Source organism: Erinaceus europaeus, chromosome 17 (assembly GCF_950295315.1).
Source record: "Erinaceus europaeus chromosome 17, mEriEur2.1, whole genome shotgun sequence".
In the NCBI taxonomy this organism is placed as follows: domain Eukaryota; kingdom Metazoa; phylum Chordata; class Mammalia; order Eulipotyphla; family Erinaceidae; genus Erinaceus; species Erinaceus europaeus.
The window spans coordinates 61,905,677-61,933,081 of NC_080178.1; the positions used below are offsets into that span (position 1 = coordinate 61,905,677).

Sequence of the window (27,405 nt, forward strand, 5' to 3'; positions counted from 1 at the left end):
GAGAGCAGTGAACCTCCTGCTCATGGTGCTCCATGAAGGCCTGAGTGTCTACTTAGGGACGAGGATGGAGCTGGAGGTGATGAGGGACAACAAGGGGCTGTAGCCACCCAGCTGCCCTGTGGTCCTGGCAGGCCCTGAGGGACACTAGGACAGTCCCTCCTAAGAGCTTCCAGCTCTGGCTGTGTCACCCTGCAGGCTGATGTAACCACAGGCTGGGTAGGGAGAGACAGTACTCCAGGCTCAGTCTGTTCTGCTGCCTAATGAGAGGCTCCAAGTGCCCCCATCAGAAGCAAGGGCAGACAGAGCCTAATTGCCTGGCTCAGTAGCCCAGGCCAAGAAATCCAGCCTCTTAGCCTGGCTGTCAAGAGCAGCTGGGGGCAGGGAGTCTAATCCCTTTCCTGCTCCACTAATGCTATAGCACTACTCAGACCTTCCTGTGCTACCTGCCCTCAAATCTCCTGGGTCAGGTCCAGAGTAATCTGTTGGGCCCTGCCCACCTTTGCCCCCAAGAGCTCCCCACACCCTTCCCAGCTGTTTCTGTGCACCTGTCCTGGTTGGCACTTGGTGAGACTAGAACGGACATCTGACTTACAAGTGGGTCAAAGCCTTGGGGAGCAGGCATCTCTCAATCTCAGAGTCCCGCTAGATTCTGGGACTACAGGGGGGGGACACAGGGGTCAGCACTCAGCCAAAATAGCCCTGTCAGGCAGGGCCAGCCCTGAGAAAAAGGCTGGAAAAACTAGGTCTCTCCACCTGCTTCCCAGACTTCACCATGCAGAAGAGGAACATGGAAATGACTGCAAATATCACAGAGGATGCAGGGCCAGATGAGGTAGCCATTTAGTAAGAGTAAAATTACATTACTGCCCCTTCCCTCAAAAACCAACAAAATTCCTGATGGAATAAAATGTCTTTTCTTTTTCTCTTTTTGAACATTTAAAAAAATTTACTCTTGTTTAGAAAGCATACACCTATTGAGAAAATTCAAACAACTTGGGAAAATAATAATATTTTTTTAAAGATTGCTTTATTTGTTAATGAGAGAGAGAGAACCAGAGCATTACTTTGGCACATGGGATTCTAGGGGCTGAACTTACGGCTTTATGCTTACAAGTCTGGTGCTTTATCCACTAAGCTACCTCCTGGGCCCCACAAATTTTAATCTTAAAAAAAAATTATGGGTCCAGACAGCAGTGCACCTGGTAGAATGCATATGTTAACATGTGCAAGGACCCAGGTTCAAACCCTCAATCCCCGCCTGCAGGGGGACAGCCTCACAAGTTGCAGAACAGTACTGTAGGTTTCTCTCTCTCTCTCTCTCTCTCTCTCTCTCTCTCTCTCTCTGTCTGTCTATCTATCTCTATCTCTGACCCTCTCACTTTCTCTCTTCATCAAAATAAATTTAAAAAATATTTTTAATGTATTTGGCCCCACCTGCTGGGGGGAAATTTTGTACGTGGTGAAGTAGTGCTATAGGCATCTCTCTATATCTTCCCCATCTCTCTCAATTTATCTATCCTATCAAATAAAAAGAAAAAATGTATTTGGAGGATGGAAGAGAGAGCTCAGTATTAAAGCATCTGACTTGCATACTTGAGGTCCCAGAAACCCCAAGTTCAGCCCCCAACACCACCAGAACTAAGCAGTGTTCTGGTATCTCTCTCTTTCTATCTCTTTTAAATAAGTAAATCTTCTAAAAACCAAATAAATACAAAAGACATATCCTATGGGAAATAAATAAATGAGATAAATAATTTCTTGAGAGAGATAGAGAAATAAGACCTCTCAACTTATTTAATGCTGGGGGCAGATGGGTCAAAGCCAGGGCATCATGTATGCAAGTCCTGTACTCTTCCCACTAAGCCCACTCCCAGACCACAATAAAATCTACATACTTTACAGAAAGGGTGGGAAGCATCCAATCTGTCAGCCATGGAATCATTTGGTCTGGTCCTGCCAAGGCAACCACAGCATTTTCTATAACGACATTAAGTGCTAATTTTTAAGTTGATAATTTTGTATAGCTCAAGAATTATGTTGTAAGTACTAAAATGGCCCTTGGCAGTAAGAAACTCACCCCTGCTTTAGAGAATGTTTTTGGGGTCACTTTCTTCTCTGCACATCACATACACACCCATCTAGAGCTACATTTAGATGAGAGGATAGCAGATTTGAACATAAACTGTGAAGTTAAGAAATGACCAGTATTAAATGTGACTGAACTACATAATCTTGGACTGCCTTCCTTAGACACACTTCCAAAGGCAAACTTATAGAGAGAAAGAGAAATCAATTTGACTATATATAATTTAGATTTTAATGTAAATTTTATGATAAAATTGAATTCAAGTGATAAAATAAGAAAATAAACTATATCATTTATGAAGGGTAATACTCTGATATAGCTAAAGATTTTATGAGCCCAGTTACACCAAAGTAAAACCTGATTTTCTTTGTACCACTGCAGCTTCTGTTCACCCCTTTGCCTGGACAGATGCTGTTTAACCTGGTCATCCCATCAAACCCAGCTCTTATGGGTGTGCTGCCAGATAGTTTCCTCCAGGAAGGCCACCAGACTGACCCTCCTCCCATAACTAGCTAGCAGTGTGTTCCTAAGTAGCCCATTCTTGCTGCAAACACCAAACTCGGCCACAGGACTGGTGCCTCCCACTGGCCTATCAGGTGCCTGTGGTTTGCCTCAAGCAGAATCCAGTCATGGCTTATCTCCTAGTGTCCAGGGCTTGGTACAAACATGAACTAGAGGAAGGTGATGGTGAGTTTGTGGAGGTGAGACTATGGGTTCAGTTTGCTATAGAGTGTGACATAGGGGTCGCCTTATAGTTTTTAATCAGATAGGTGTCTAGATGTCCTAAGAAGAATTCTCCATTCTTCCTGCACAGGTTTACCGACTACTCATCCTGTGTGCATGCTCCCATGATCTTGCTTTCTTTTTTCTAATATTTATTTATTTATTTATTTAGTCCATTTCGTTGCCCTTGTTGTTTTATTATTGTAGTTATTATTGTTGTTGTTATTGATGTTGTTGTTGTTAGATAGGACAGAGAGAAATGGAGAGATGAGGGGAAGACAGAGAGAGGGAGAGAAAAATAGACACCTGCAGACCTGCTTCACCGCTCGTGAAGTGACTCCCCTGCAGGTGGGGAGCCAGGAGCTTGAACCGGGATCCTTACGCTGGTCCTTGCGCTTTACATCACCTGCACTTAGCCTGCTGCACTACTGCCTGACTCCCGCCACTTTCTTTTATCTAAAGTAAATCTTTATTACTTTTTTTTCTAAAACTTTATTTATTAAAACTTTATTTGGGTAGAGACAGAGAGAAATTGAAAGGGGGTTGGGAGATAGAGAGGGAGAGAGACAACTGCAGCCCTGCTTCACCATTCGTGAAGCTTTCCCCCTGCAGGTGAGGACTAGGGGCTTGAATCCAGGTCCTTGCACACTGTAATGTGAGTGCTTAACCAAATGCCCTCCTACCATGCCTTTACTTTCCTTGGCTCTCAATTTCCCCAATTATTTACTTATTTATTTATTCATTTATTTATTTTCCCTACTTCTTAATTTTACCTGTCTCAGATGAGGCAGGAGATTCATATGTGGAATATTTTGGAAATCTGGAATTCCAGATTTCCTGCTCTGGCACTGTCTTTGACTTGCTCATGACCAGGACTTAGGCTATACTCTTCTCAACCCATATCTTCCTTTGCCAGACAAGGATAATGGCAGGTCTTACTCTTTACTACAGATGGTTGCAGATGCTGGCAACACCCATACATGAGTGTGAATCCTGACACTGTAGGTTGGGACAAGTTCCACTTCTCTCTGAGTCCTTCTGACTCCATGACCTGCTTTGTGGAGCTGCTGAGAGAGTGAGATGGCGTTCTTGCTGATTCTCTGTAGCCCCACCCCACCCTGTGAAAAGCTCACTTAAAACTCTGGCCTCCATGGGAGTCAGGTGATAGCACAGTGGGTTTAACACATGTGGTGCAAAGCACAAGGACCAGCGTGAGGATCCTGGTTCGATCCCAGTTCGGCTCCCCACCTGCAGGGGAGTTGCTTCACAGGTGGCGAAGCAGGTCTGCAGGAATCTATCTTTCTCTTCCCCTCCTCTTTCCATTTCTCTCTGTCCTATCCAGCAACGAAGACAGACAACAATAATAACTACAACAATAAAACAAAAAGGGAATAAATAAATATTTTTTAAAAACTCTGTCCTCCATGACCCAACTCTCCCAACTTCTGTGTCATGAACTTTTTGTTTCATGACCTTGGCACTCACTGGGGTGAAGATAGGGGGCAGCAATTGGCAGGTTTGCCTGAACAGTCAGAGAAATTTGGTGTAAGCAGGAGGCAGGAGAAGGTTTGATCACTGTCTTCCCATAATTAAAGGGCTATCAGATGCAAAATTATAGTTATAGGAGAGCTTGTGGAAGGGTGACTTATAGCTCCTGTCTGTGATCCTGGGCCTGGCAGCCCTCCCATGAGCCAGTGGTGATGTCATCCCAGTGAGCAGATGAAGTGGAGACCTGGGGTCCTGAGTGAGTGGGTGGGAGGTTGGGAATGAAAGCCCAGCTGTTTCTCTACCCCACTCCCTGGGTTTCTTACACTTTGGCTGGAACTATACTGCATGATGTGAGTGATCCAGCTATAGGAGGCAAATTCCAGCTGCACCTCAAGGAGGGCTGGGTGGGGGGAGTGTCTCTCCTTCTGCCCTGACAGCACTACACACTTTTCTGGGGACATACACTGTCCCATTGTGCAGAGCAGTGAACTGGTGCTTACCTTCAAGGCCACCTAGTCAGTAGCAGCCAATCTGGGATGCAGTACAAGGTGGTTGGACTTCCAAATGCCCCTGCTCTAGAAGGAAGGAGGAGTACTAGGCAGCATCCATGGGAAGGGGCCCCTCACTCACAACTACAGGAGCAAAAGCAGGGGAGCTCTGTCCAGGGGTGGCTCCAGCAAAGGAATGGGCTCCAGCAAGATAGTGCCCATCTCACCATTCTTAATCAGAGGTCAGCATCAAGGCCAACACTGGGGAAACAGCTTCTGCTCAGGTGCTGGCCCCATACACTTTATTTGCAGGTTCCACCTGGGTGCCCAGGGAAAGACCTCAGGCCTGCAGGGTCCCAAGGGGAAGGAGCCCCATCCTTGTGCATCCTGCCTGGGACCATCTGCACTGCCTGTCCAGGGTTGGAATCCACATAATCTGGCCTCTATGATGACCCCAAGCTGCTTATAAACTTCTTTCCACACATTTTTTCTTGAAGGAAGATGCTGGGGTGGGCAGGACAGAGACAGAAGCCAACAGGAGTGCAGAGAAGATGTGACAGCAAGAGGGAGGAATTGGCACTATGCTCTGTTCAGCTCCATCTTCCTAGAAGGGGACATATGGGGGCTGCCTGCTGGTTCAACCTAGGATTCACCTGGGCTGGAATTACCAAAAAGGCATCCTTTGCCAGGACTCCTGACAAATGTCTGCTGGACAACAGTCATGACAGTGTGCATGCCATCTGCCATATGAGTAATGTGTGTGGGGTCAGGGCCCCAGTTTGATCTGTGAGGAGTGTGTTGTAGCCCTTCTCTGAGGCCCGGCACTGACAGAGCACACTGAAGGATGGGGAAGCCATGGCCCTTGTCTCCAGGGAACAGGACCAGGCTGCTTATTGGGACCATTAGTGTCCTTTGCAGCCTCTTTGTTTGGACTCTGTGCTTCCAGCCCCTCCCCACTTCCTGGCCTTCCCTTCTCTTCCTTCCATCCCCAGTCACTAGGGTTTTTCCTCTGATTGTTCTTGGAGTGAGTGGCCACCCCCTCCTCTTCTGACTAACCCCTCCTTCCCTCATACAGCCACCGGGTTCCCAGCTTGCAGCCCCAGGACTTGTATCCCTGAGTTGTCCCCAACCCCAAGTCATGCCAGCTCTCATATTGGGGTTCCTTGTTCCTTACTGCTCAGGTCCTGAATGCCTCCCCTCCCCTCCAGCTCTAAAACTATCGGCGGGGGAGGGGGGGGGCTGTCCTCCTGGCACACTGCCAGGGTAAGCACAATGGCCTCAGTGCACAAGAATCTGCCTGCCAGGACTGGAAGATAGCATAGTGTTTATGCAAAAAGACGTTCATGCCTAAGACAACAAAGGTCCCAGGTTCAGTCCCTAGTACCACCATAAGCCAGAGCTGAGAGTGCTCTGGAGGGGGAAAAAAAAAAGAAGAGGAAAGAAAGAAAGAAAGAAAGAAAGAAAGAAAGAAAGAAAGAAAGAAAGAAAGAAAGAAAGGAAGGAAGAAAAAGAAAGAAAGAAAGAAAGAAAGAAAGAAAGAAAGAAAGAAAGAAAGAAAGAAAGAAAGAAAAAGGATGGAAGGAAGGAAGACCTGCATGGAGTTGGGCGGAAGCGCAAGGACAGGCTTAAAGAGCTCCCCACCTCCCAGCTCCCCACCTGCAGGGGAGTCGCTTCACAGGCAGTCTTCTTCTAGCGTTTGCCCTTCTTCCATAGCCAGTCAACAGCGTCAGGTTGAGCCTGATGTAAAGTTTCGAGACCTCCTTTGAATCTGGAGAGGTGGCAGTCGTTGACTATGTGGGTCATAGTCTGTCTGTAGCCGCAGGGGCAGTTCGGGTCGTCTCTGGCTCCCCAGTGATGGAACATAGCGGCACACCGGCCATGGCCTGTTCGATAGCGATTGAGGAGGGCCCAATCATAAGTCATAGGTCAAAGCCGGGTGGACGCTTGCAGGGGTCTGTGATGAGGTGTTTGTTCTTTACCTCAGCTGACTGCCAACTCTGTTTCCAAGAGTCTGGAACAGAGAAGTTCAGTGTAGGCATAGGGGACCAGATTGGGTGACGTCAAGCGTTGAACAGGGTGGGCGAAGATATCCGCGTATATTGGCAGGTCCGGTCGAGCGTAGACGTGGGAAATGAACTTAGATGATGCCGCATCCCGACGAATATCTGGTGGGGTGATGTTGCTAAGAATTGGCAGCCATGGAACCGGGGTGGAATGGATGGTTCCAGAAATTATCCTCATGGAGGAATATAATTTGGAATCGACCAGGTGGACATGGGGGCTACGGAACCATACTGGGGCACAGTATTCTGCAGTGGAATAGCATAATGCCAGAGATGATGATCGTAGTGTGGATGATCACAGGCAGTGAAGCAGGTCTGCAGGTGTCTATCTTTCTCCTCCCTCTCTGTCTTCCCTCTTCCCCATTTCTCTCTATCCTATCCAACAATGATGACATCAATAACTACAATAACAACAAACAAAAAAGGACAACAAAAGGGGGGAAAAATGGTGAAAGTGAGAAAGCCCAGAAGGCAGTAAACTTTTTAGGATAAAGGGACAGGTAGATGGAGAGAATACAGGTCCAAGAAGGATGACAGAGGGCCTGGTGGGGGTTGTATTGTTATATGGGAAACTGGGGAATGTTATGCATGTACAAACTATTGTATTTACTGTTGAATGTAAAACATTAATTCCCCAATAAAGAAATTAAAAAAAATTTTTTAAGGGACAGGTAGAGACCAGGGAGAGAGAATTAAGCCAGAGAGGTCAGGGTACCCTGAAGAGCAGAGAGGAACCTTTAGGGCCATGGGGAGCTGCTGGAATCTCGGTCTTTTAAGTGGCCTGGGCCTGCTTCTCCCCTGCACTGACTTCCTTTCTAGGACTAGCAGTGTGTTCTGCTATACTCAGCAGTTTCCCTAAGAGCAGGATGTCCCCTGCTTCTTGTGTTTTCAGAGATAAAGGATCAGGCAAAAACAGGGATAAGCCTAGGGCCTACCGGAAGGCCTGCAGACCTCAGGAAGCAGCTATGGGGGTCAATACCTCCCTCTCAGCCCCCCTCTCTCTGGGAGGAGACAGAGGAGCAGCCTGGCCCAGCCCCAGGGACTGGCCCTTGGTAGGAGCACAGAACATGACTTTTCTTTTAAGTTTTAAGGTAGGGTCCTCACCACTAATCTTCTGCTAATGGGCTGGAAAGATAGTTCACTGGTTAGGGGGCCTGCCTTGCCATGCTCAAGGCCCAGATTTGAATCCTGACACTACATGGAAGATGCTATGGCAGCAGAGGAAACTCTGGTGTTCTGGTGTACTTCCTTCTGTTTCTCTAAATTAAAAAAATATCCTGGGGCCCAACTGTGTTGCACCTGGTAAAGTACACAAAGACTCAAGTTCAAGCCCCCAGTCCCCACCCGTGGGGGAAGCTTCACCAGTGGTAAAGCAGTGCTATGGGTTTCACTCTCTCCCTCCGACCATCTGGCCTCCCCCTCTTAAGTTTCTCTCCAAAATGAATAAATAACTTTTTTAAACATTGAAAAAACAAAACACCCTAAAGCAGCAAAGCCTTAAGGTGTGCAAGATCCTGAGTCTACAAAACTAATACTAATAATAAATGGTGGTAATGATAACAACAGTGGCTAAAAAGAGGATTTCCTGGGTAGGGTGCCTGCCATGCTATGCACAGAACCCAGGTTTGAGACCTAGCACCACATGGAAGGTCCTGTGGTAACAGAAGAAGCTCTGGTGTTCTGATGCCTCTCCCTTTCTCTGCTTACCTCTCTATCTGAATGAAAAAGTGACTCAGAGTGATGAAATCATGCATGTGCAAGGCCTCAGCTCTGCAGTAAATAAATAAATAGATAAATAAATAAATCTCCTATTCTAACTTATAGTGTGACTTGAGCAAGTTGCTTCACCTTTCTGGGCCTTGGTCTTTTAATCAGCAGTTTGGTACAATCCAGGAGATAGCTCAATCGATGAAGCGTTGGACTCTCAAGCAGGATGTCCTGAGTTCAATCTCCTGGACCACATGTGCCCCTGTGATGTTCTGGTTCACTCTCTCCTCCTCTATCTTATGTTAATTAATAAAGAAATCATTAGTGTGGGGCAGCAGCAGGGAAGAGCACCACTGACTTTGTAGGCATGAACGAGGACGAGAAAGAAGAATGTGACTGCAAGGGCGGAAGAGCACTGTGCTGGTGCAAAGGCTTTGCACAGGTGTGGACCTTGCTCCCAGGCCAGACCTGGAATGGACGACTAACACATACTGGGGGTGGGGTGGGGGGTGGGCCTCAGGCTGCGGCACACAGAGCTCCTGCCCCTGCCCCCATTCTGTGCTCCCTACCATTCTGTGTCACTCAGTGGACTCATTCTGATGTGAGGCAGGCTGCTAAGAGGACAGTTTGGCTGCAGAGGGCGATGGGGTGGGTGGTGGCCTAACCTGCCCTCCTGCCTTTATCTTGCAGTGGGAACGCCTCTGGTTCCTGCTCCTCACCTTTACCTTCGGCCTCACACTCACCTGGCTCTACTTCTGGTGGGAAGTCCGCAATGACTATGATGAATTCAACTGGTGAGTAAGGCATGGGCTGCGTGGGAAAGGGACAGGGTCCTCTGGACAGAGCAGAGGCCTGGCAGCAGCTGAGGTCAGTAGAGAGAGCAGGGAACTCCCTTTGGGTGCTAAGATCATGGAAAAGAGGAATGTGGATCCAAGGCTCAGCCTGGGGCTGGTTCTGGAGATAAGCACTCTAAGGGAGGAGGGACTCAGCACCAGACTTGCATGTCTCTGACTCTGAGGTCCCAGGTTTAACCCTAGTACCACCAGAAGCCAGAATTAAGCAGTGCTCCTCTCCCCACCACCACCTTTTTTTCTCCCCCTGTCATTAAAATAAATAAGTAAAATAAGTAAATGAACTTCAAGCCCCAGAAAGACATTAACCTCAGCAGAGGAAGTGAGTCTAGATGCCAGATGTCCTCATGTTGTAGCAGGACCATGGTCTGGGCAAGGTCCTCCATGCAACTGGTCTCAAGTCCAGGGGCAGGACTATATGGGACTGGTACCTGAGGGCATCTGGTTCTTCTTGATCCACTTTCCTATATGCCCACCTTTGTCAAACAGGGGAAAAACACAGAATCAGGAAAGGCCCTGGAGTTCTAGTGGTAATGCCTTCATTGGTGTGTGTGGAAACTGAGGCTCAGGGTCACACAGACAGAGGGTGGCATGGTTGGGGCTTGAAATCCAAGTCCCCTCACTGCCCTCTGCTACTGTCCTTTCCTTGTTCAGAAGTTTAGCTCCATGTGACTGTGAGCAAGCCTCAGAGTCCTCTTCTAGAAATGGGATGACTAGCCTCAGTGTGACTTTCTGTAGATAAACCAAGATGAAGGGAGCTGCTTGCAAGAAGCTTCCTCTAGCCAAAAGGCTACCCTGACATTAGGATTGGGGGCTGGTTAGTGCTGTTCCTTTGGGATTGATACTGTTTGTTTGTTTGTTTGCCACCAGGATTATCATTGGGGCTTGGTGCCTTCATGATGAATCCACTGCCCTCAGAGGTCTCTCCCCCACACTTTCTTTTATATTTGACAGGACAGAGAAATTGTGGGCATGGAAAATAGAGGGGCAGGGACCTGCAGCACTGTTTCACTACTTGTTGAGCTTTATCCCTATAGGTAGGGACTGGGGGATCAAACCCTGGCCTCTGCACACAGTAACATTTGCACTCAGCTGGGTGCACCACCCCAACCCCCCAGTGCTGGACTTCTGGAACGCCATGAGCTTCTGCAGCTCAGAGTCTGGGCCTTTGCTCCTCCCTGCTGTACAAAGCTGTGTCTCTGTTATTAATGAGCACAATAAAGGATGTGCCGCTGTCCCCAGCAGTGCCGCAAAATGAGCCTGAGCCTTAGCTAAGTCCCAGAAGCAGTCTCTGGCCTTTATTAAATGCTATCAATCAATTATTCATCTGAGCAGGTGTCCACACACAGGCATGTGGTGGCTGAAGGGAATAGCCCTCTGGGCCCTTGGCTGCAGACCTCGACTCCAGGGGTGGGGCTACGGAACCAGAAGATCATCAGAACCACCCAGTCCTTTGCACATGGAGAAACTGAGTTCCAGAGAAGGGCTAGAGGTAGCATGGCCACATGTCCTTCCTGTGAGTGCCCAGACTTATGTTGAGGACTTTCCAAGGATAGCAGGGCACAGAGAGGTGAAGCAGTGGAGTACATCTCAGAAGCAGTGGAGCATTGCTGCAGTGTCTCTCCCATCCTATCTCTATATCTCTTACTCTCTAGGGTTGTGAAGCCCCCACACAAGCTATCATCTGGTCTGGCCTTGCCAAGGCAACCACAGGAAGAACTTGAAATTCAATAAATCTGGGAGTTTTACAAAGCAGAACTTTACTGGAATTGGTGTATTGCACCAACGTAAAGGACTTTGGAGCAGAGTAAGGGGGAATGTTCAGGTCCTAGAACATGATGATGGAGGAGGACCTAGATTGTTATGTGGAATACTGAGAAATTAAATGTTACATATGTACCAATTACTGTATTTTACTGTCAACTGTAAATCATTAATCACCTAAAGAAAAAAAAATCTAAGAGTTTTTTCCATAGCAACACTGAGTGCTGATTTTTAAGTTGGTAATTTTGTATGGCCCATGAATGATGATATAAATATCCAAATGGCCCTTGACAAAAAAAGAAAGAAAGAAAAAAGTCTCTGGGAACAGTAGAGTCATGTTAGCACACAGACCCAGCAATAACTAGTGGTAAATAAATAAATAAATAAATAACAGGTAAAACCAGAACATCCAGGGACAAGTCCCACTTCCTCTCAGGCCTCAGTTTCCCCCATTGTTGCTCAGATGCATGAACCACCCAGTGGCCTTCCAGGCAGTAGTTCTCCTGGCATCTGAGAGAAGGTGCAAGGGAGGGCAGATGGCTGTCGTGTGTGTTGCTCTCCACTCCCAGATCCCCAGCAAGGTGGCAGCAGCCTACAATTGCCAAACTCTAGCCCAGATCCCCAAACACTGCATCAAAAGGCTCCCTTCTCAGAGCTTCAGTTTCTCTAGTCATCTGACAAGGAGATGGCAAGTTTAGTCTTTCTGAGGTGCGAATATGCAGGCTCCATAGTACCCATGTTCAGCAAGGAAGCTATTACAGAAGCCAGACCTGCACCCCATAATGACCCTGGCTCCATACTCCCAGAGAGATGAAGAATGGAAAAGCTATCAGGGGAGGGGATGGGATACAGAGTTCTGGTGGTGGGAATTGTGTGGAGTTGTACCCCTCTTATCCTATAGTTTTAGTCAGTGTTTCTTTTTTATAAAGAAAGAAAGAAAAAAAGAAAGAAAGAAAGAAAGAAAGAGAGGGAAAAAGAAAGAAACAAAAAAACATAAAATTTTAAAGAATAAATAAGTAAATTTTTTTAAAATCACTAATAAAAATGACATTCTTCAGCTACATAACAGTAACAAGATTTTTTGAGAAATCGTTGTATGAGAATCTGATTAAAATATGTAAATATGTAGGGAAGAAAGTATTATTGAGGTAGAGAAATGTATAGCAGTAATAAACTGGATTTGTGTGCCAGAGGTCACAGGCTCGATCCCTGGCAGCACCAATACCCTATTGTGCAGTGTTCTGGTAAAAGCAAAGAAAAATGAATGTGTTCCCAGTCAGGGAGATGACCTGGAGGGTAAGACTCACATGCATGAGGCCATGGGCTCAATCCCTAGCACCATATATTTTGAAGCAGAACTCTTCTCTCATTCTCACTATGTAAATAAATAAATATTGTTTTAATTAAGTGTTTTAATTTGCTGGAGCCCAAAAGACACCTGACAAGGTTCAAACCCTAGCATCACAAAGGAGGCCCCATGACACCAGGGGAAGCTCCAGAGTTATAGTGTCTCTCCCTCTATCCCTTTCCCCATCAGAAATTTTTTTTAAAAAAGTTAAAAGAATGGAAAAAGTCAGCCTAGGAACAGTGAAATTGTGCATATATGCAGCAAAATTTAGAAGGTACATTCTCTTGGACCTTTTAATTCCATTTGTAGGAGTCTGAAGGAAATAAGTAGTAATGCAGAAAGATGTGCACAGGTTTCTGTATTAATTTATAGTAATGAATAATTGGAAACCATGAGTTGTCATGAGTAGGAAGTCAGCTCCATGTGGTATGTTAATTTAATAGCAGATGAAATGGCTGTTAAAAAATGACATTTCCCCGGACTTTCTGACATCTGCAGAGGCTTTCTTAATGAGAAGAAGACCGACTGAACATTTAGCGCATGCATGTCTCCCTCCTGAGAAACCCTGTGAGGGCCTTTTATTAGCCTTACTCAGAGAGAAGGGAACTAAGGTTGTGATGCTGACCTGAGGCCCCTGTCTTCACATTCTTAATGATCAAGCAGACATCAGTGTCAAAATCAATGACATCTTAGAATCAGGGTGTCTGTCAACTCCACAGCACCTTGTCTGAGAAGCCCGGGGCTAGAATGGGTGACAGCTCAGCATTAGAGCACAGGACTTGTATATGTGAAACCCAGAAGCCCCAAGTTCGAGTCTAGGTACCATCAGAGCTGAGAGATGCCCTGGTCTTTTTCATGAAAATAAATAAATCTCAGGGATCAGGTGGTGGTGCACTAAGTTTAGTGAAAATATTAACATTCTCAAGGACCTGGGCTCAATCCTATGCTCCCCCCAGCAAAGGGGAAGCTTCACAAGTGGTGAAGTGCGGCTTCAGGTGTAGAATGATGGCCACCAGGGACAGTGATTCAGCCTGCAGACACAGAGCCCTAGAGATATCTTTGGTGGCAATAAAAAGTAAATAAATAAGAAAAACAAATATTTTTAAAATTTCTTTATTGGGGAATTAATGCTTTACATTCAACAGTAAATACAATAGTTTATACATGCATGACATTTCTCAGTTTTCTGTATAACAATATAACCCTCACTAGGTCCTCTGTTATCCTTTTTGGACCTGTATTCTCCCCCCACCCCCACCCACTCCAGAGTCTTTTACTTTGGTGCAATATGCCAATCCCACTTCAGGTTCTACTTGTGCTTTCTCTTCTGACCTTGTTTTTCAGCTTCTGACCCAGAGTGATATCATCCCATATTCATCCTTCTGTTTCTGACTTAATTCACTCAACATGAATTTTTCAAGGTCCATCCAAGATCGGTTGAAAACAGTGAAGTCACCATTTTTAATAGCTGAGTATATGTATATATATTCCATTATGTATATACACCACAACTTGCTCAGCTACTTTTCTGGAAAAATAAATATTTTAAACTAGTAAAAGTCACTTTAGGGTGGAGGGTAGATAGCATAATGGTTATGCAAACAGACTCTCATGCCTGAGGCTCCAAAGTCCCAGGTTCAATCTCCCGCACCACAATAAGCCAGAGCTGAACAGTGCTCTGGTTTAAAAAAAAAAAAAAAGTGACTTTAATTTTTTTTCAAAGATGGGGGCAGAATGGAAATTTGATTTTTTTGTGTTATTAATATTCATATTTAATCATTAATAACACGAATTTAATTCATATAATATGCATTTAATTAATATTAATATGCACTTACTATCAACACACATTTGACTAATTTTACTATGAACTTAATCATTATCAATAAGAAATTTGAATATTTTTAAAGAGTTTATTTATTTATTTATTAATGAAAAAGATAAGAGAGAGAGAGAACCAGACATTACTCTGGCACATGTGCTGCCGGGAACAAACTTGGGACCTCATGCTTGAGAGTCTAGTGCCTAAGCCACTGTGCCACCTCCTGGACCACAGGAATTTGAATCTTATATGCCCTGCACTCAAAGGGGTCTCAGCTCTGCTATTTGTGAAAATATATAAGCATGGCAGGGGAGTTACCTCCCCCCCAGAAGACAAGCTAGCCAAATCTTGTCAATGGTGACTTCTGAGCAGGAGAACTATGGAAGTGCTGCTTTCTTCTCCACAGTCTGAGCACGTCTGAGTCCACTGTGAGCACTCACTGGGCCTGATGGGTGAGCAGGACCTGCTTGCTGAGCCTGGCAACCTGAGAGCTCAAGGGGGCCTGACTGTCCCTCTCCCCCGGCAGGTACCTTTATACCCGCATGGGCTACTGGAGTGACTGGTCAGTGCCCATCCTCCTGACCACAGCTGCTGCCTTTACGTACATCGCAGGCCTCCTGGTAATGGGTGGATGGGGGAGGGGGAGGTAGGGAGAAAAGGGAGAGGGACCCTCAGGCTGTGCAAGGCTAAAAAAGGAGGAAGAATGAGTAGCCCCTGTCACTCTAAAGAGGGAAAATTTTATTTGTCCTGGACTTTGGAGCTGTTTTGGAGTCCCAGGCTCCCCAACATGGGAAGCATCTTCCTTTTTTGCTAGCAAAGAATGTGCCCCATGTACACTGTGTTGGGCTTCTATTCTCAGGGCCCACTGAAAGCTTCCTCTTCCACAATGTGTACTTTGCTGGGAACTCTGCAGGGTCCAGACTCAGTCTGCTTTCAGTTCTTAGAGCCTGGAGCTCTCAACACAAGAACAAAGCATTCTAGGTGCTACTGGACCTGGGGACATCTGGAGGCAGAAACCCCAGAGGAGGAAAGGACTGGAGCCTGGAATAATCTGGGAGAGGCCAGGCTCAGGCCAGGCCATACCTGCCCAGTACCTCTAGGGAGGGTTTGCTGCTGCCATGAGCCAGGCCCCACACAGAGGTGGGGAGAGGGTGACAGAGTGGCACTAACTTACCCTGACACCCTTCTGCAGATCCTGGCACTATGTCATGTCGCTGTGGGGCAGCAGATGAACCTGCACTGGCTGCACAAGGTGAGCACTGTTCTGGGGATGGGTGGGTGTGGGGGGAGAGGCCTCAGTGTGGGGCAAGAGGGGACACACAGCCCTCCGTTGGTCATGATCATAATTACTCTAGCAGCTAACACAGCGCATTCATTATGTCCCCATATTCAGTGAGCCCATTTAAAGGATGTATTTCATATGAGAGTGAGAACCAAAGCATCATTCTGGCATACAGAATATCAGGGGTTGAATCAGATCAGGTATGCAAGTCCTGCACTCCACCAGCTAAGTCATTTCCCCAGCTGTTGGGCTTGTTTTATTTATTTATCACTCCTTTCTTTTTTCCTTTTCTCCTTTTCTCCTTCTTCTACTTCTTCCTTCTCCTTCTCCTTCTCCTTCTCCTTCTCCTTCTCCTTCTTCTTCTTCTTCTTCTCTCTCTCTCTCTCTCTCTCTCTCTCTCTCTCTTTTTGTCATGGCTGGAACATCACCACTCTGGGCCACTTTTGTAGTGAGATAGGGGTGAGGGAGTACAGACCACAATACCAAAAGCTTCCTTCAATGCCATGGGGGCTGGGCTTGAACAGGAGCTATTCTGCCAACTGTACTGAGCTCATTTCAAAACTCTGATCCCATGGCTGGGAAGATAGCTGCCAGGATCCAAGGTTTCCATAGTGAACATTGGATAGAAAGAATTACTTCATCACACCATCAGTGGTAAGAGAAGGAATCTGGAGGGGGCGGGCACATGGTGTACATTTCAGATGAGATTTTGCCTATGTCGTTGCCTTCCTTTGTCTATTTATTGAGTATGTGCACATACAGCTATGTCAAGAATAAACATCTTAAGGGAATATATAAACATCTTAAGGGTGTACATAATTGAATAGTCTCTCTCCTAGTATATAATCCGCTCTAGATCAGATTTGTTATCTCTGATTCTAGTGATTATATCAGATTCTATGTTTACTCTGTAACTCCTGACCTTACCCTAAGGATGTAGGCATAGTTCAGGGGCAGAAGATAAGACTTCTTTTGCCTGCAGGGTCTTTTGACCCCCTATCTGTGTTTACCTGATATTAGCCAAACATCCCTGGAGGCTAGAGACAGGAACCACAAAGAAAACAAAGAATTCCTGACATGTCTGGTTCTAATACATAGCTGTTAGTAATTAGAGAAATAGGTCGCTTATTCCTAAGGAGCAGGCATTATGAATCACAGGTTTCCAACAGATAGCTCAGTGCTAGAGCTCAGTGCATCGTTTAGGACACAAATGCTTGGAGTCCCCAGCACCATATATGCCAGAGTGATGCTCTAGGTCTCTCCTCTATCTTTAATAAATCTCTATTTAAGAAAGAAAAAAAAAATCCCTCCAAGTGGGTGGTGTAATTCACTAATGTAAAGCTTGTCTCGCCACTCACAGTGCTCCCAGAATGGTCCTCACCCACCTGCCTGGCCTAGATCCCGAATGATTCTGCCTTTGCCAACACCCAGATGCTGTGTGGGACTGCCACCCATGCTGTGCCACTTTAGATACCCCCGGCTCTCCCAGCACACCTGCCTTTTCTCTGATATGCCTCTTTGTTCTTATCCGGCCCCTTGCCCTCTCTTGTACTCCTTCCTGGACCACCCTCCCCGCCTACAGTGTTTATTGGCTCGCCTCCCCCCTTCCTGCAGCACCTCTGCCACAATCCTGGACATCTGGGGACTGTTTTCATCTGACTCCTCCATCCTCACTTCTCCAGCCAGTGTTCCTTACAGACCCCCTGTGCCCACCTGCTCCTTGTGGGGCCCCAGAGGTGTGAGAGTCAACTGGACCTGGACACTGAGGATGGCCCAGGCCCACCTCTCTTTTCTCTGAGCCTGACTCAGAGTGGGCTGGTCTGGGACACAAATCCCCACCGTGAGCCTGTGCCATGGAGCCAGACTGACTCAAAAGGGAGGGGTCCACTTGCAGTTATAGGGGACCTGGACAGGGACTGGACTCAGGAGATGGTGGGGACAAGCTGGGCTCTATGGACTGGAGGTGTCCATGGGCCTCTAAGACCAGGAGTTGGGGAGTCAGAACTATGTGGCTATAATCTTGGAAGGGTGACCAGCAGACAACAGCCCCTGTTCCCTCCCACCTCTTGCTTGTCACCCATTGTTGATGTGCTCTCTGGGTACCAGTTTCCTCTGTCTTTTCTCACCTGTGAAGCTGCCACTTGAAGGAACTGTGTGAAGTAACGCTTGCATGGGGCTACCCTATGCCTTGATGCCTCCTCTGGTTCCCACATGGATCTCAGCAAGTCAAGTGGCAATTCTTGTAGGCTAGGAACAAGGCCCCTGAAGGCACTGAGCCAGCATAGGGGCAGAGCTGTGCAGGAAATCTGTTGGGAGCAAGAGCCAGACCCTTTATTTACCCTGGTGCCAAGCTGCAGGGAGCCAGTCCTGCATTCTTGTCCCTTCTCCCCTGGCCCCAGAGCTCAGCACAGCACAGTACCAGTCTTCTAGCAGAGCTGATCCTTGGGCCCCTGGCTAGGAAGGAGGTAGTCTCTGGGGTCAGAGTTTGACTACTGTTCTGTGTTTAAGGTATTGCCATTTGATTCTGAGAGTCTAAGGGATCCTTAGTCTTGGTTATATTTGAACCAATTTTTAACCATCTAACACACTGACATTCAAAAATTTAAAAAGTACCCAAAAGTGCAGGATGAAAATCTATTATCTTTCCAGAGATATTTTAAACACATTATATGTTGCCTTTTCTCCTTTTGAGAAGTAGTACTGTGTGCTCGCTATGACACCTTGACAAAATTCCCAGAGCTCCTTCATCTCTCTTCTGTCAGAGCACTCTCAGGGTCAAGGAGGTAGCTCAGCCTGTTAGCGTACCAGTTGGCAGCCTGAGGTCCCAGAGGTCAAAGAGTCAATTCCCAATACCACCTTATAGCAGAGCTAAGCAGTGCTCTGGTCTTGGGGTCTCAGTCTCTCTCTCTCTCTCTCTCTCTCTCTCTCTCTACCTCCCTCCCAATTCTTACTTTCTGTCACTCATAATAAATACTTTTTAAAGCAGGCTGGGGAAATAGCTCAAGTCTAGAGCACTAGACTTGTATGCCTTGGGCCCAAGAGGTCCTAGGTTCAGTCCTGGCACCACCATAAATCAGAACTGAATGGTGCTCTGGCTTCTCTTTCTCTCATAGGAGAGAGAACCAGAGTGTCCGTCTGTCACATGTGATGCCATGGATCAAATCTGGGACCTCATGTTTTCTCATTCAATGCTTTATCAACTGAGGTCACTGAAAAGTGGTCTAAACCTTGACAACCATCTGCGCCTCCACCCCAAGAAGCTGGCTTGTTGCCCTCCTGAGTCTGAGAGCTCCTCTCCTACAGTTCAGCCCCCCAGGCAGGGTCCCCATTGTCTTCACAAACCCCAGAGCTCCTTCCTCAGAGGATGATAGAGGCAGTCTCTGGGCTTATTGGGTGGGATTGGTTCTCTCTAGTCAGATTCAGTGGAGAGTCATGTTGTCATGGTGGCATAAGAACTGTGGCACACTGTGGTGGAAATGCCCCAACACATAAACACACACACACACACAGACACACACACACAGACACACACACACATAGCACAAGCACTTCAGAGCATAATAGTTGCCACCACAACAACAGAGGTGCCCAGAGAGGATGCAGGCTTTAGTTGTGTTAGGATTCTAGGAAATTGGTTTGATTGCAAGTGTTTCTACCAGTAGATAAATAATTGTAAGAACTTGCTTTAAGAAAGAGCCCTTCAACTCAGCTTGTTGTACCCAGGGTCTGCCTGCAGAGAACAGCAGGGTCTGGAAACTGGTAGGTGGGAGTGGTTGTTCTCAGGGATGGTAAGAACACTCACCACTTCAAAAAGTCCTAGAAGAGCATGACCTCTAAGCCAGGCAGGATGGGACTAGCTTCTGAAGCTGCCGCCTCAGTGCTACAGAGCCACTGCCCTGTGCCTAGTGAAACGTGCTTATACAGCCTCACTGGGTACTTCACAGAATAGACAGGGGGAGATGTGCAGATCCTCTGTGTGGTTGCTTTTCCTCTGTCTCCCAGTACAGCCCATCAAGACCCTAACCCAGTTCTGCCTTGTTCTGGCTCCTTATGGGGATTGTGGTTTCCAGGCCTCTGGGCTGGAACCACAGCTCTAAAGGAATGGCTAGCCCTGAGCAGGAATGAATCTCCCCTGCCAGGCTGGGAACAAAGATGGTTCAGCCACTGCATCTGCCCTCGACCTCTAGAAACTCCATTGCTGGGTCATGGAGACATCTGAGAGGCCTCCAGGAAAAGCACTGTGGGAAGGGAATGGACCAGGCCCCTGCTGGCAGGAACTGCCTGGAGCAGGCAGTCAGCTAGGTGGCTGTGCCAGCCTTGACTGTTCCCCATAAGAACCTGGGGACAGCAAAGACTTTGAGGCAAAGGTTGACCAGGGCTTTAGGTGGCTGTCTGGGCTGCAAAGAGGTGGCATGAGAGCCCAAGAGGCCTGAAATCAGGCTTCATTTTGAGGGAGCATCTTGTGTTGCTTAAGATGTTTTGGAGTCCATCTGCCCTCTGATATCTGTCCTGGAGGAGTCTGGGAGGGCAGCTTCTACAATGCATTAGAGGTTATAAGCTAGGATGTTGGAGGAGAGGACTGTGGGGCCGAACTCCACCTCAGTTAGCTCCAGCCTGAGCCTGAAGCACCGCTGTGAGTCTATCAGCTGTCAGGTGCTGCCCAGGATATTCAGTGTGACCTCACTTTGCCATCAGTCATGCCTGAGGGCTGTGCTGGGTGTGGAGTACAGGCCCTGCGGAGTCAGCCAAGTGCCTTATCTCCTCAAACTCAGTGGGGCCTCCCTTTACCTGTCTCCTCTCTATCTTCCCTTCTGTTTCCCCTGGGTCCCTTCTATACTGGTTTTGCTTCTGTCTCTGGCCTTTCCTTTCCTTTGCTTATATTTATTTATGTATGTATTTATTTGATAGAGACAGAAACTGAGAAAAGAGGAGATAGAGAGGGAAAGAGACAGAGAGACACTTGCAGCTCTACTTCACCACTTGTGAAGCTTTTCCCCTGCAAGTGGAAACTTTTTATTTTCTCTTTTAAAGATTTATATATTGGGGCCAGGTGGTGGCACACCCAGTAGAGCGCACATGTTAAAGTGCACAAAGGCCTGGGTTCAGGCCCCCAGCCCCTCACCAGAGGGGAAGCTTTACAAATGGTGAAACAGTTCTGCAGATCTTCCCCCCCTCAATTTCTCTATATCTCTATTCAAAAATAAATAAAATATTAGAGATGTTTTGAATTATTTATATATTTACCTGAGAGAGAACAAATCAGACCACTACTCTGGCACATGTGATGCCAGGCACCAAATTCAAGACCTCATGCTTGAGGTCCAACCCTTTATCCACTGTGCCACCTCACAGACCACACTTTTTTGATTAATAGAAAAAGAAAGACACTAGAACTTGGATCATTCAGGGCCCACTTCCACTCTGACTCCTTGTCTGCTAACCTCTCCTCTTTCAGATGGTGCTGGTGGCCATCCTGGTGGCCACGGTGGTTGCCATGTCAGCTGTAGCGCAGCTGTGGGAGGACGAGTGGGAGATGCTGCTGATATCTGTGCAGGTGAGTGGGGCCCAGCCCCTTCCAAAATCTTTTAAACCAGGCACTGGCTGGCTGTCACCCCCCATCTCTCCAGAAGGGGTCTTGTCACAAAAAAAAAAAAAAAGTGGGAATCAAGGAAGCACTTGTCTCCGAGGACCCTACACTCAGCTTGCCTCTGCTGGCAAATGGAGACACAGCTGCCCCTGGATGTTGGTGACAAGAGGGTGCTTTGTCCCTTTCCACATGCAAGGGCACAGCACCATTCCTGCACATGGGTGCCCTGGCCGCCGTCACTGCACTATCCTGGATCGTGGCCGGACAGTTTGCCCGTGCGGAGCGGTCCTGTGAGTACTGCCTGCCCCAAGCCCTCTAGGTCCTGAGACCATCTGTCCTGCCCACTTGGGTGGTACTGAGATGGCCTGGGGGTGAGGTGGGGCCCTTCCTGACAGATGGAGGGAAGCGCCCACTCTCATCATGTGTGTGGAGGGTCATGGGGGGCTGGTAAGGAGAAGTGATCACACCCGTGTCTACAGCCTCCCAGGTGGCCATCCTGTGCACCTTCTTTGCTGTGGTGTTTGCCCTGTACCTAGTTCCACTCTCCATCTCCTCTCCCTGTATCATGGACAAGAAGAACCTGGGCCCCAAGCCTGCCCTCATTGGCCACCGTGGGGCCCCCATGGTAAGTGTCCTGGGCAGTTCCCCTCTCCCACTAGAACTAGAAGTTGAGTGTACAGGAGAGCTCCATGGCTGGTGGGGTGGCGCTGTGCTATCTCTCCTCTTTGCCCCTCCATCTTTCTCTAAATAAAAACAATGAGCCCAGGAAGGCCACTCAGGGGTATCACAGTGCATGAGACCATGAGTTTATTCCCTAGTACCACACTAATAACAATAAGGGGCTGGGCAGCTGGTGCATCTGATAAAGTGCACATGTTACTATGCACAAGGACTGGGGTTCAAATCTCTGGCCCCCACCTGCAGAGGGGAAGCTTCACGAGTGGTGGAACAGTGCTGCGGTGCTCTTTCTCCTCATTTCTCTCCCCACTATTTCTCTCTGTCTCTGTCAGGAGAGGAAAAAATAGTAACAGTGGACTCACAATATTGGCACTGAAACTTAGCAATAAACTTGGTGGCAAAAAAAGAAGGAAGGAAGAGCAAAGGAGAGGAAAGGAAAGGAAGGAAAATAAATAACAATAGTAATAGTAGTTGGGCTGGTAAAATAGCTCACTTAGATGGTGTACCTGCTTTGCTATGTGCTAGAACCAGGTTCAAGTCTGGCCCCCACTGAACTGTGAGAAGCCTGTACTCTGTGTTTCCTGCTCTTCCTGTCTCTCTCTTTATCTGGAAAAAAAAATTGAGTGGTCCGGGAGGTGGCACAGTGATAAAGCTTTGGACTTGCAAGCATGAGGTCCTGAGTTCAGTCCCCAGCAGCACATGTGCCAGAGTGATGTCTGGCTCTTTCTCTCTTCTCCTATCTTTCTCATAAATAAATAAAAAATTAAATATTTTACTTATTTTATTTTTGAGAGAGATGCAGAGGGAGAGAGAGAAACACCAAAGCACTGCTCAGCTCTGGCTTATGGTGGTGCAGGGGATTGAACCTGGGACTTTGGAGCCTCAGGCATGAGAGAAAGTCTGTTTGCATAACCGTTATGCTATCTCCCCCGCCAATAAATAAACTATTTAAAAAATTTGACCCAGAGCAGTGAAGTCCTAGAAATTACAACAGTTTAATTAATTTTTTAAAAATAATAGTAGTAGTAATCCCCCTGGGCTGCTTATACTCCATGGACCTTGAACCCCAAAACTCAAGTCTAATGCAGGTGTCCTCCTAGGACACTCCTCTTTCTCAGGTAGGTAGGCACCTATCCCAGGGAAATCAGAGTTTTCATAGCCTCTAGACAAAAATATTTAGTCACACAACCCATTAAACATTCACAAGGGGTGGGGGCAGGCTGCAGAAAGAAATGTGCCCCTTCTGGACACTTTCTCTGCTCCCAAGGGTCTTCCTAGGCTCTGCCATTCTGTCTGTGTCTGTTTCAGCTGAGGGGGGTCTGTACTTGTTGAGGGAGTCACTAACTTGAGTCTGGATGCAAAACACTTAGAGATGAGATAAGTGGGAGCCCCACTTAATTCTTTTCTGACTTCACTGCACCCTGGGTTGGGACCTCACACAGACCCATGCTGGAAGCCTGGATGGTCCTTCAAGGCTTCATCAGCCCTGACTAAGAAGATAGTTTACATCATACAGACTGCTGGTGCCTGTCAGTTCAGCTGTGGGCTGGATAACACTTTATAACTAAAGGCACTGAGCTTTGGAAGGTGGGGTGACAGCCCTGGTACTGACTGGGAAGTGACATTGCTCCTTTTTGGTGACAAAGTCTTTTGTGGGGCCAGGCTGCCTGCCCCTGTGGAGGGGAGTGTGTCACATGGTGAGGAGCAGTGTGAACAATGGGAGAAAAGTGAGGATAAGAAGTGCCTGGGAACCTTTCCACCCAACCTTTCCCTTGCTTTCCACAATCCAGGCCCAACCCATGGTGTAGTGGTGACCTCTTGTGGCAGCAATGGGTATAGCAAGACTGTCAGACCAGCCAGAACTAACAGAACTAACTCTCTAGGAAGACAGAACTAACTCTCTAGTGGAAGGACCCTGTGAGAACAATGAAGATTCACTTCAGGAGCTGGGTGGTGGTGCACCTGGTTAAGCACACATGTTACAATGAGGAAGAACCCAGGTTTGAGCCCCTGGTCTTTGCAAATGGTGAAGCAGTGTGTCTCTTTGTCTCTCTCTCTCTATTGCCCCCATCCCTCTTGATTTCTGGCTGTCTCTATCCAGTAAATAAATAAAAATAGTAAAAATATTTTTAAAAAAATTATTCACTTCTGTGGTCTGGGAGATGGGCCAGTGGATAAAGCACTGGACTTTCAAGCATGAGGTCCTGAGTTCAATACCCAGCAACACATGTACCAGCAGAACAGAAGGGGAGTGGAGGCAAGTGGGGAAACTGCAGCGATAGGAGAAAGAAATGCACCCTAGATCACAAAACAGAGCTAGAATAGAGTAAGAGCTAGTCTGGTCATAATTAGATCCTTGATGCTGTCCACCCCGCTGAAGCCTTGCCATCCCATCTTCCCTTTCCTCTGGGCTCAGGGTATAAACAGGAACAAACCTGGTAATCAGCACAGACTAAGGCTATTATAGAGACAGGGGAAAAAAACCCTGTCTCTGCCTGAAATTCAATGCTGAGAACATAATGACCATTGCTGCTATTACTGCTTACATAATGGCAACTATGGATCAGATATAAATATATAGCACTAACTACCCCTAGGTCTACACACACACACACACACACACACACACACACACACGCACATCCAGCATGATTAAACAGATGAGGAGCCAGGCAGTGGTGCATCTGGTAGAGTACACAAATTACCACATACAAGGACACCAGTTCAAGTCCCTGGTCCTCACCAGTAGGGGAGAAGTTTCACGAGTGGTGAAGCAGGGCTGCAGGTGTCTCTCTCTCCCTATCACCCCCCTCAGCTCTCATTTTCTCTTTGACTTACCAAATACAAGAGAGAAGGAAAAAATAACAAAAGAGGCTGCCAGGAGCTGCAGATTCATTGTGCAGGCACCAAGTCCCAGCAATAACCCTGGTGGCAGTTGGGGAAAAAAAAAAAAAAAAAGCTGAGCTTCAGAGAGACTGGGGTTCCCAAGGTCACACAGTTTCAGGAGGTGAAATCAAAATCCAGTTGATTCCCCCATCTGGGGTTGAGGGGGACACATCAGCTGATTTTCAGTCCTCCCCTCACCACCTCTTTCTCCCCAGCTTGCCCCAGAACACACGCTCATGTCCTTCCGGAAGGCTCTAGAACAGAAGCTGTATGGGCTCCAGGCTGACGTCACCATCAGGTAGGCTTGGGGGCTGAGAGTGAAGTCACCTCCTCTTCCTGTGCCCTCACATTCACTTCTGGGTCTCCGATGCAGAAACCTTGCTCACAGAGTAATGGATGAGAGGGTGGAGGTTTGGCTTCTCCACTGCAAAGCAGGCACTCTGTTCATGCCAATACATCTTGTGCCAGACTCCAGCATGTACTAGAAAAGAATGGAAGATCTGGGTTCAAGCAGGGGTGGGGAGGTGGGGACCTGGAGTCCTGCCAGAGTCGCTCAAAGCAAAGACTTGATCTGTTTGGCTCAGCAAGATGGTGCTAATACACTGAGGAGTGAAATAATCAAGTGTGAGAGCAGAGTTCTGTGTTCACGGTGGTATCCTGTTTGTGTGTCTTCTACATTTAGATGTAGAAGTATATAAGTATACATGACAAGAGAACCTACATGATTCTCACAGCATAATCTGAGGGAAGAGGGGCAGGGCTGCTGTGTACAGTTCTGCGAGTTGTGAAGTAAACAAACGCACTATATGTGTGAGGACCCCACAGATGTGATATGACTGTGTTTATCAACCTTCTACTTCCTCCTCCTCTTCTGCTCCTTCTTCTCTTTCCTTAGCCAGAATACTGCTTGTCTCTGGTTTATGGTGGTGCTGGGGGTTGAACCTCGGACCCTGGAGCCTTACAGCCTCAAGAATTTGATTTGTCTTTTTAATTGCCACCAGGGCTATATCACTGAGGCTTGGTACCTTCCTGACAAATCCACTGCTCCAGGTGGATTTTTTTTTTTCTTGATGGAATAGAAAGAAATTAAGAGGGGAAGGAGAGGTAGAGAGGGAAAGAGAAGGAGAGACACCTGCTGTAGCCCTGCTTCACCACTCATGAAGCTTCCCCCTGCAGGAGGGGACCAGGGGCTTGAGCCTAGATCCTTGTACATGTGCACTCTGTCAGTCAAGTGCCCCACCACCTGGCCCCAACGTCTTTTTGTACAATTGTTATGCTATCTCCCCATCTTATCAACACTTTCTACCAGATGGTGACAATGCCTTAGGAGATGAAGCACAGGTGTTTTTACCGTTTCATATCATATGGGTTTGGGGGGCCAATCAGGATGGTGGGGAGCAGTGGAATTTGTCAAAGGAGTCTGCTTTTGCACTGTCTTCTTTAAGACTTCTCATGGATTGTGTTCTGAGCCGATTTCCACCACTGAGTGACTTGTGGGCCCTCAGCTAGGCACTTCCCTTTCTTAACCTCAGGTTCCCCATGGTCAAAGGAGTGAGCAGATACCTTCCAAAGCTTCTAGAAGACCAGACCAATTCCCAGAGTGGCTTTGAGGGAGCAGGAGTGAGCGGGCCCCCAACCCAAGTTTTGCCCTGTGCAAACAGGAGCTCTGGGGTCCAAAAGGGCCAGGGCCTTCCCAGGTCCTCTGGTGGGCTGGTGTCATGGAGAGGTGGGGGTTGATCTTTGCCATGCTGAGAAGGGAACCAGTGGCAGATATTTGGCCCCTCTCACCCTCAGCCTGGATGGAGTGCCCTTCCTCATGCACGATGCTACGCTGCGACGCACCACCAATGTGGAGGAGGAGTTCCCTGATCTGGCGCGTAGGCCCGCCTCCATGCTCAACTGGACGGTCCTGCAGAGGCTCAACGCTGGCCAGTGGTTCCTGAAGGTCTGGCTGGGCGGGGACTCCGTGTAGTGAAATAACCGGAAGGAAGCTCCAATGACCCCACTCCTGGAGCATCCCTGGCTCTGGGTAGCGCTGGTTCCCCCACTGGAAATGCTGATGTTGATGTTGATAGTTAAAACTGTAAGACTGAGGGCCAGGGGGTAGCGCAGCGGGTTAAGCGCGTATGGCGCAAAGCACAAGGACTGGCATAGGTGTCCCAGTTCAAGTCCCTGGCTCTCCACTTGCAGAGGAAGTCGTTTCATGAACGGTGAAGCAGGTCTGCAGGTGTCTATCTTTCTCTCCCCCTCTCTGTCTTCCCCTCCTCTCTCGATTTCTCTTTGTCCTATCGAGCAATAACAATAACAAGGGCAACAAAAATGGGGGGTGGCCTCCAGGAGCAGTGGATTCATAATGCAGGTACTGAGCCCCAGCAATAACTTTGGAGGGGGAAAAAAACTAACAAACTATAAGGCTGACAGTGGGGAGCTGGCACAGTGGATAAAGTGTTGGACTCTTAAGCATGAGGTCACAATTTCAATCTCTGGTTTTACACGTGGAGCTCTGATTTATCCTCTCTCCATACCTTTCTCATTAATAAATAGATCTTTTTTAAAAATCACATTAGTTCATACATTAAAAAAAAAAAAAACTATAGGAGGTAGCTAACCCCACAGAGCATTTGCCTCCAAG

The 27,405-nt window shown here is 47.5% G+C and overlaps 1 protein-coding gene across 5 annotated transcripts in view; it reads left to right on the plus strand.

Moving 5' to 3' along the window:
• The window catches only part of GDPD5 (glycerophosphodiester phosphodiesterase domain containing 5), a 95,932-nt gene that overhangs the window by 57,363 nt on the left and 11,164 nt on the right, over positions 1 to 27,405 (plus strand). For 4 of the 5 annotated variants that reach the window (XM_016186913.2, XM_060176809.1, XM_060176811.1 and 1 more), the window contains 8 exons: positions 9,246 to 9,349; positions 14,867 to 14,960; positions 15,533 to 15,592; positions 21,078 to 21,176; positions 21,406 to 21,499; positions 21,689 to 21,834; positions 24,989 to 25,071; positions 26,568 to 26,718. In XM_016186913.2, the coding sequence (XP_016042399.1) occupies positions 9,246 to 9,349; positions 14,867 to 14,960; positions 15,533 to 15,592; positions 21,078 to 21,176; positions 21,406 to 21,499; positions 21,689 to 21,834; positions 24,989 to 25,071; positions 26,568 to 26,718 (831 nt within the window). The remainder of the gene's footprint in view (positions 1 to 9,245; positions 9,350 to 14,866; positions 14,961 to 15,532; positions 15,593 to 21,077; positions 21,177 to 21,405; positions 21,500 to 21,688; positions 21,835 to 24,988; positions 25,072 to 26,567; positions 26,719 to 27,405) is intronic. The other variant, XM_060176810.1, reaches the window with a different exon arrangement.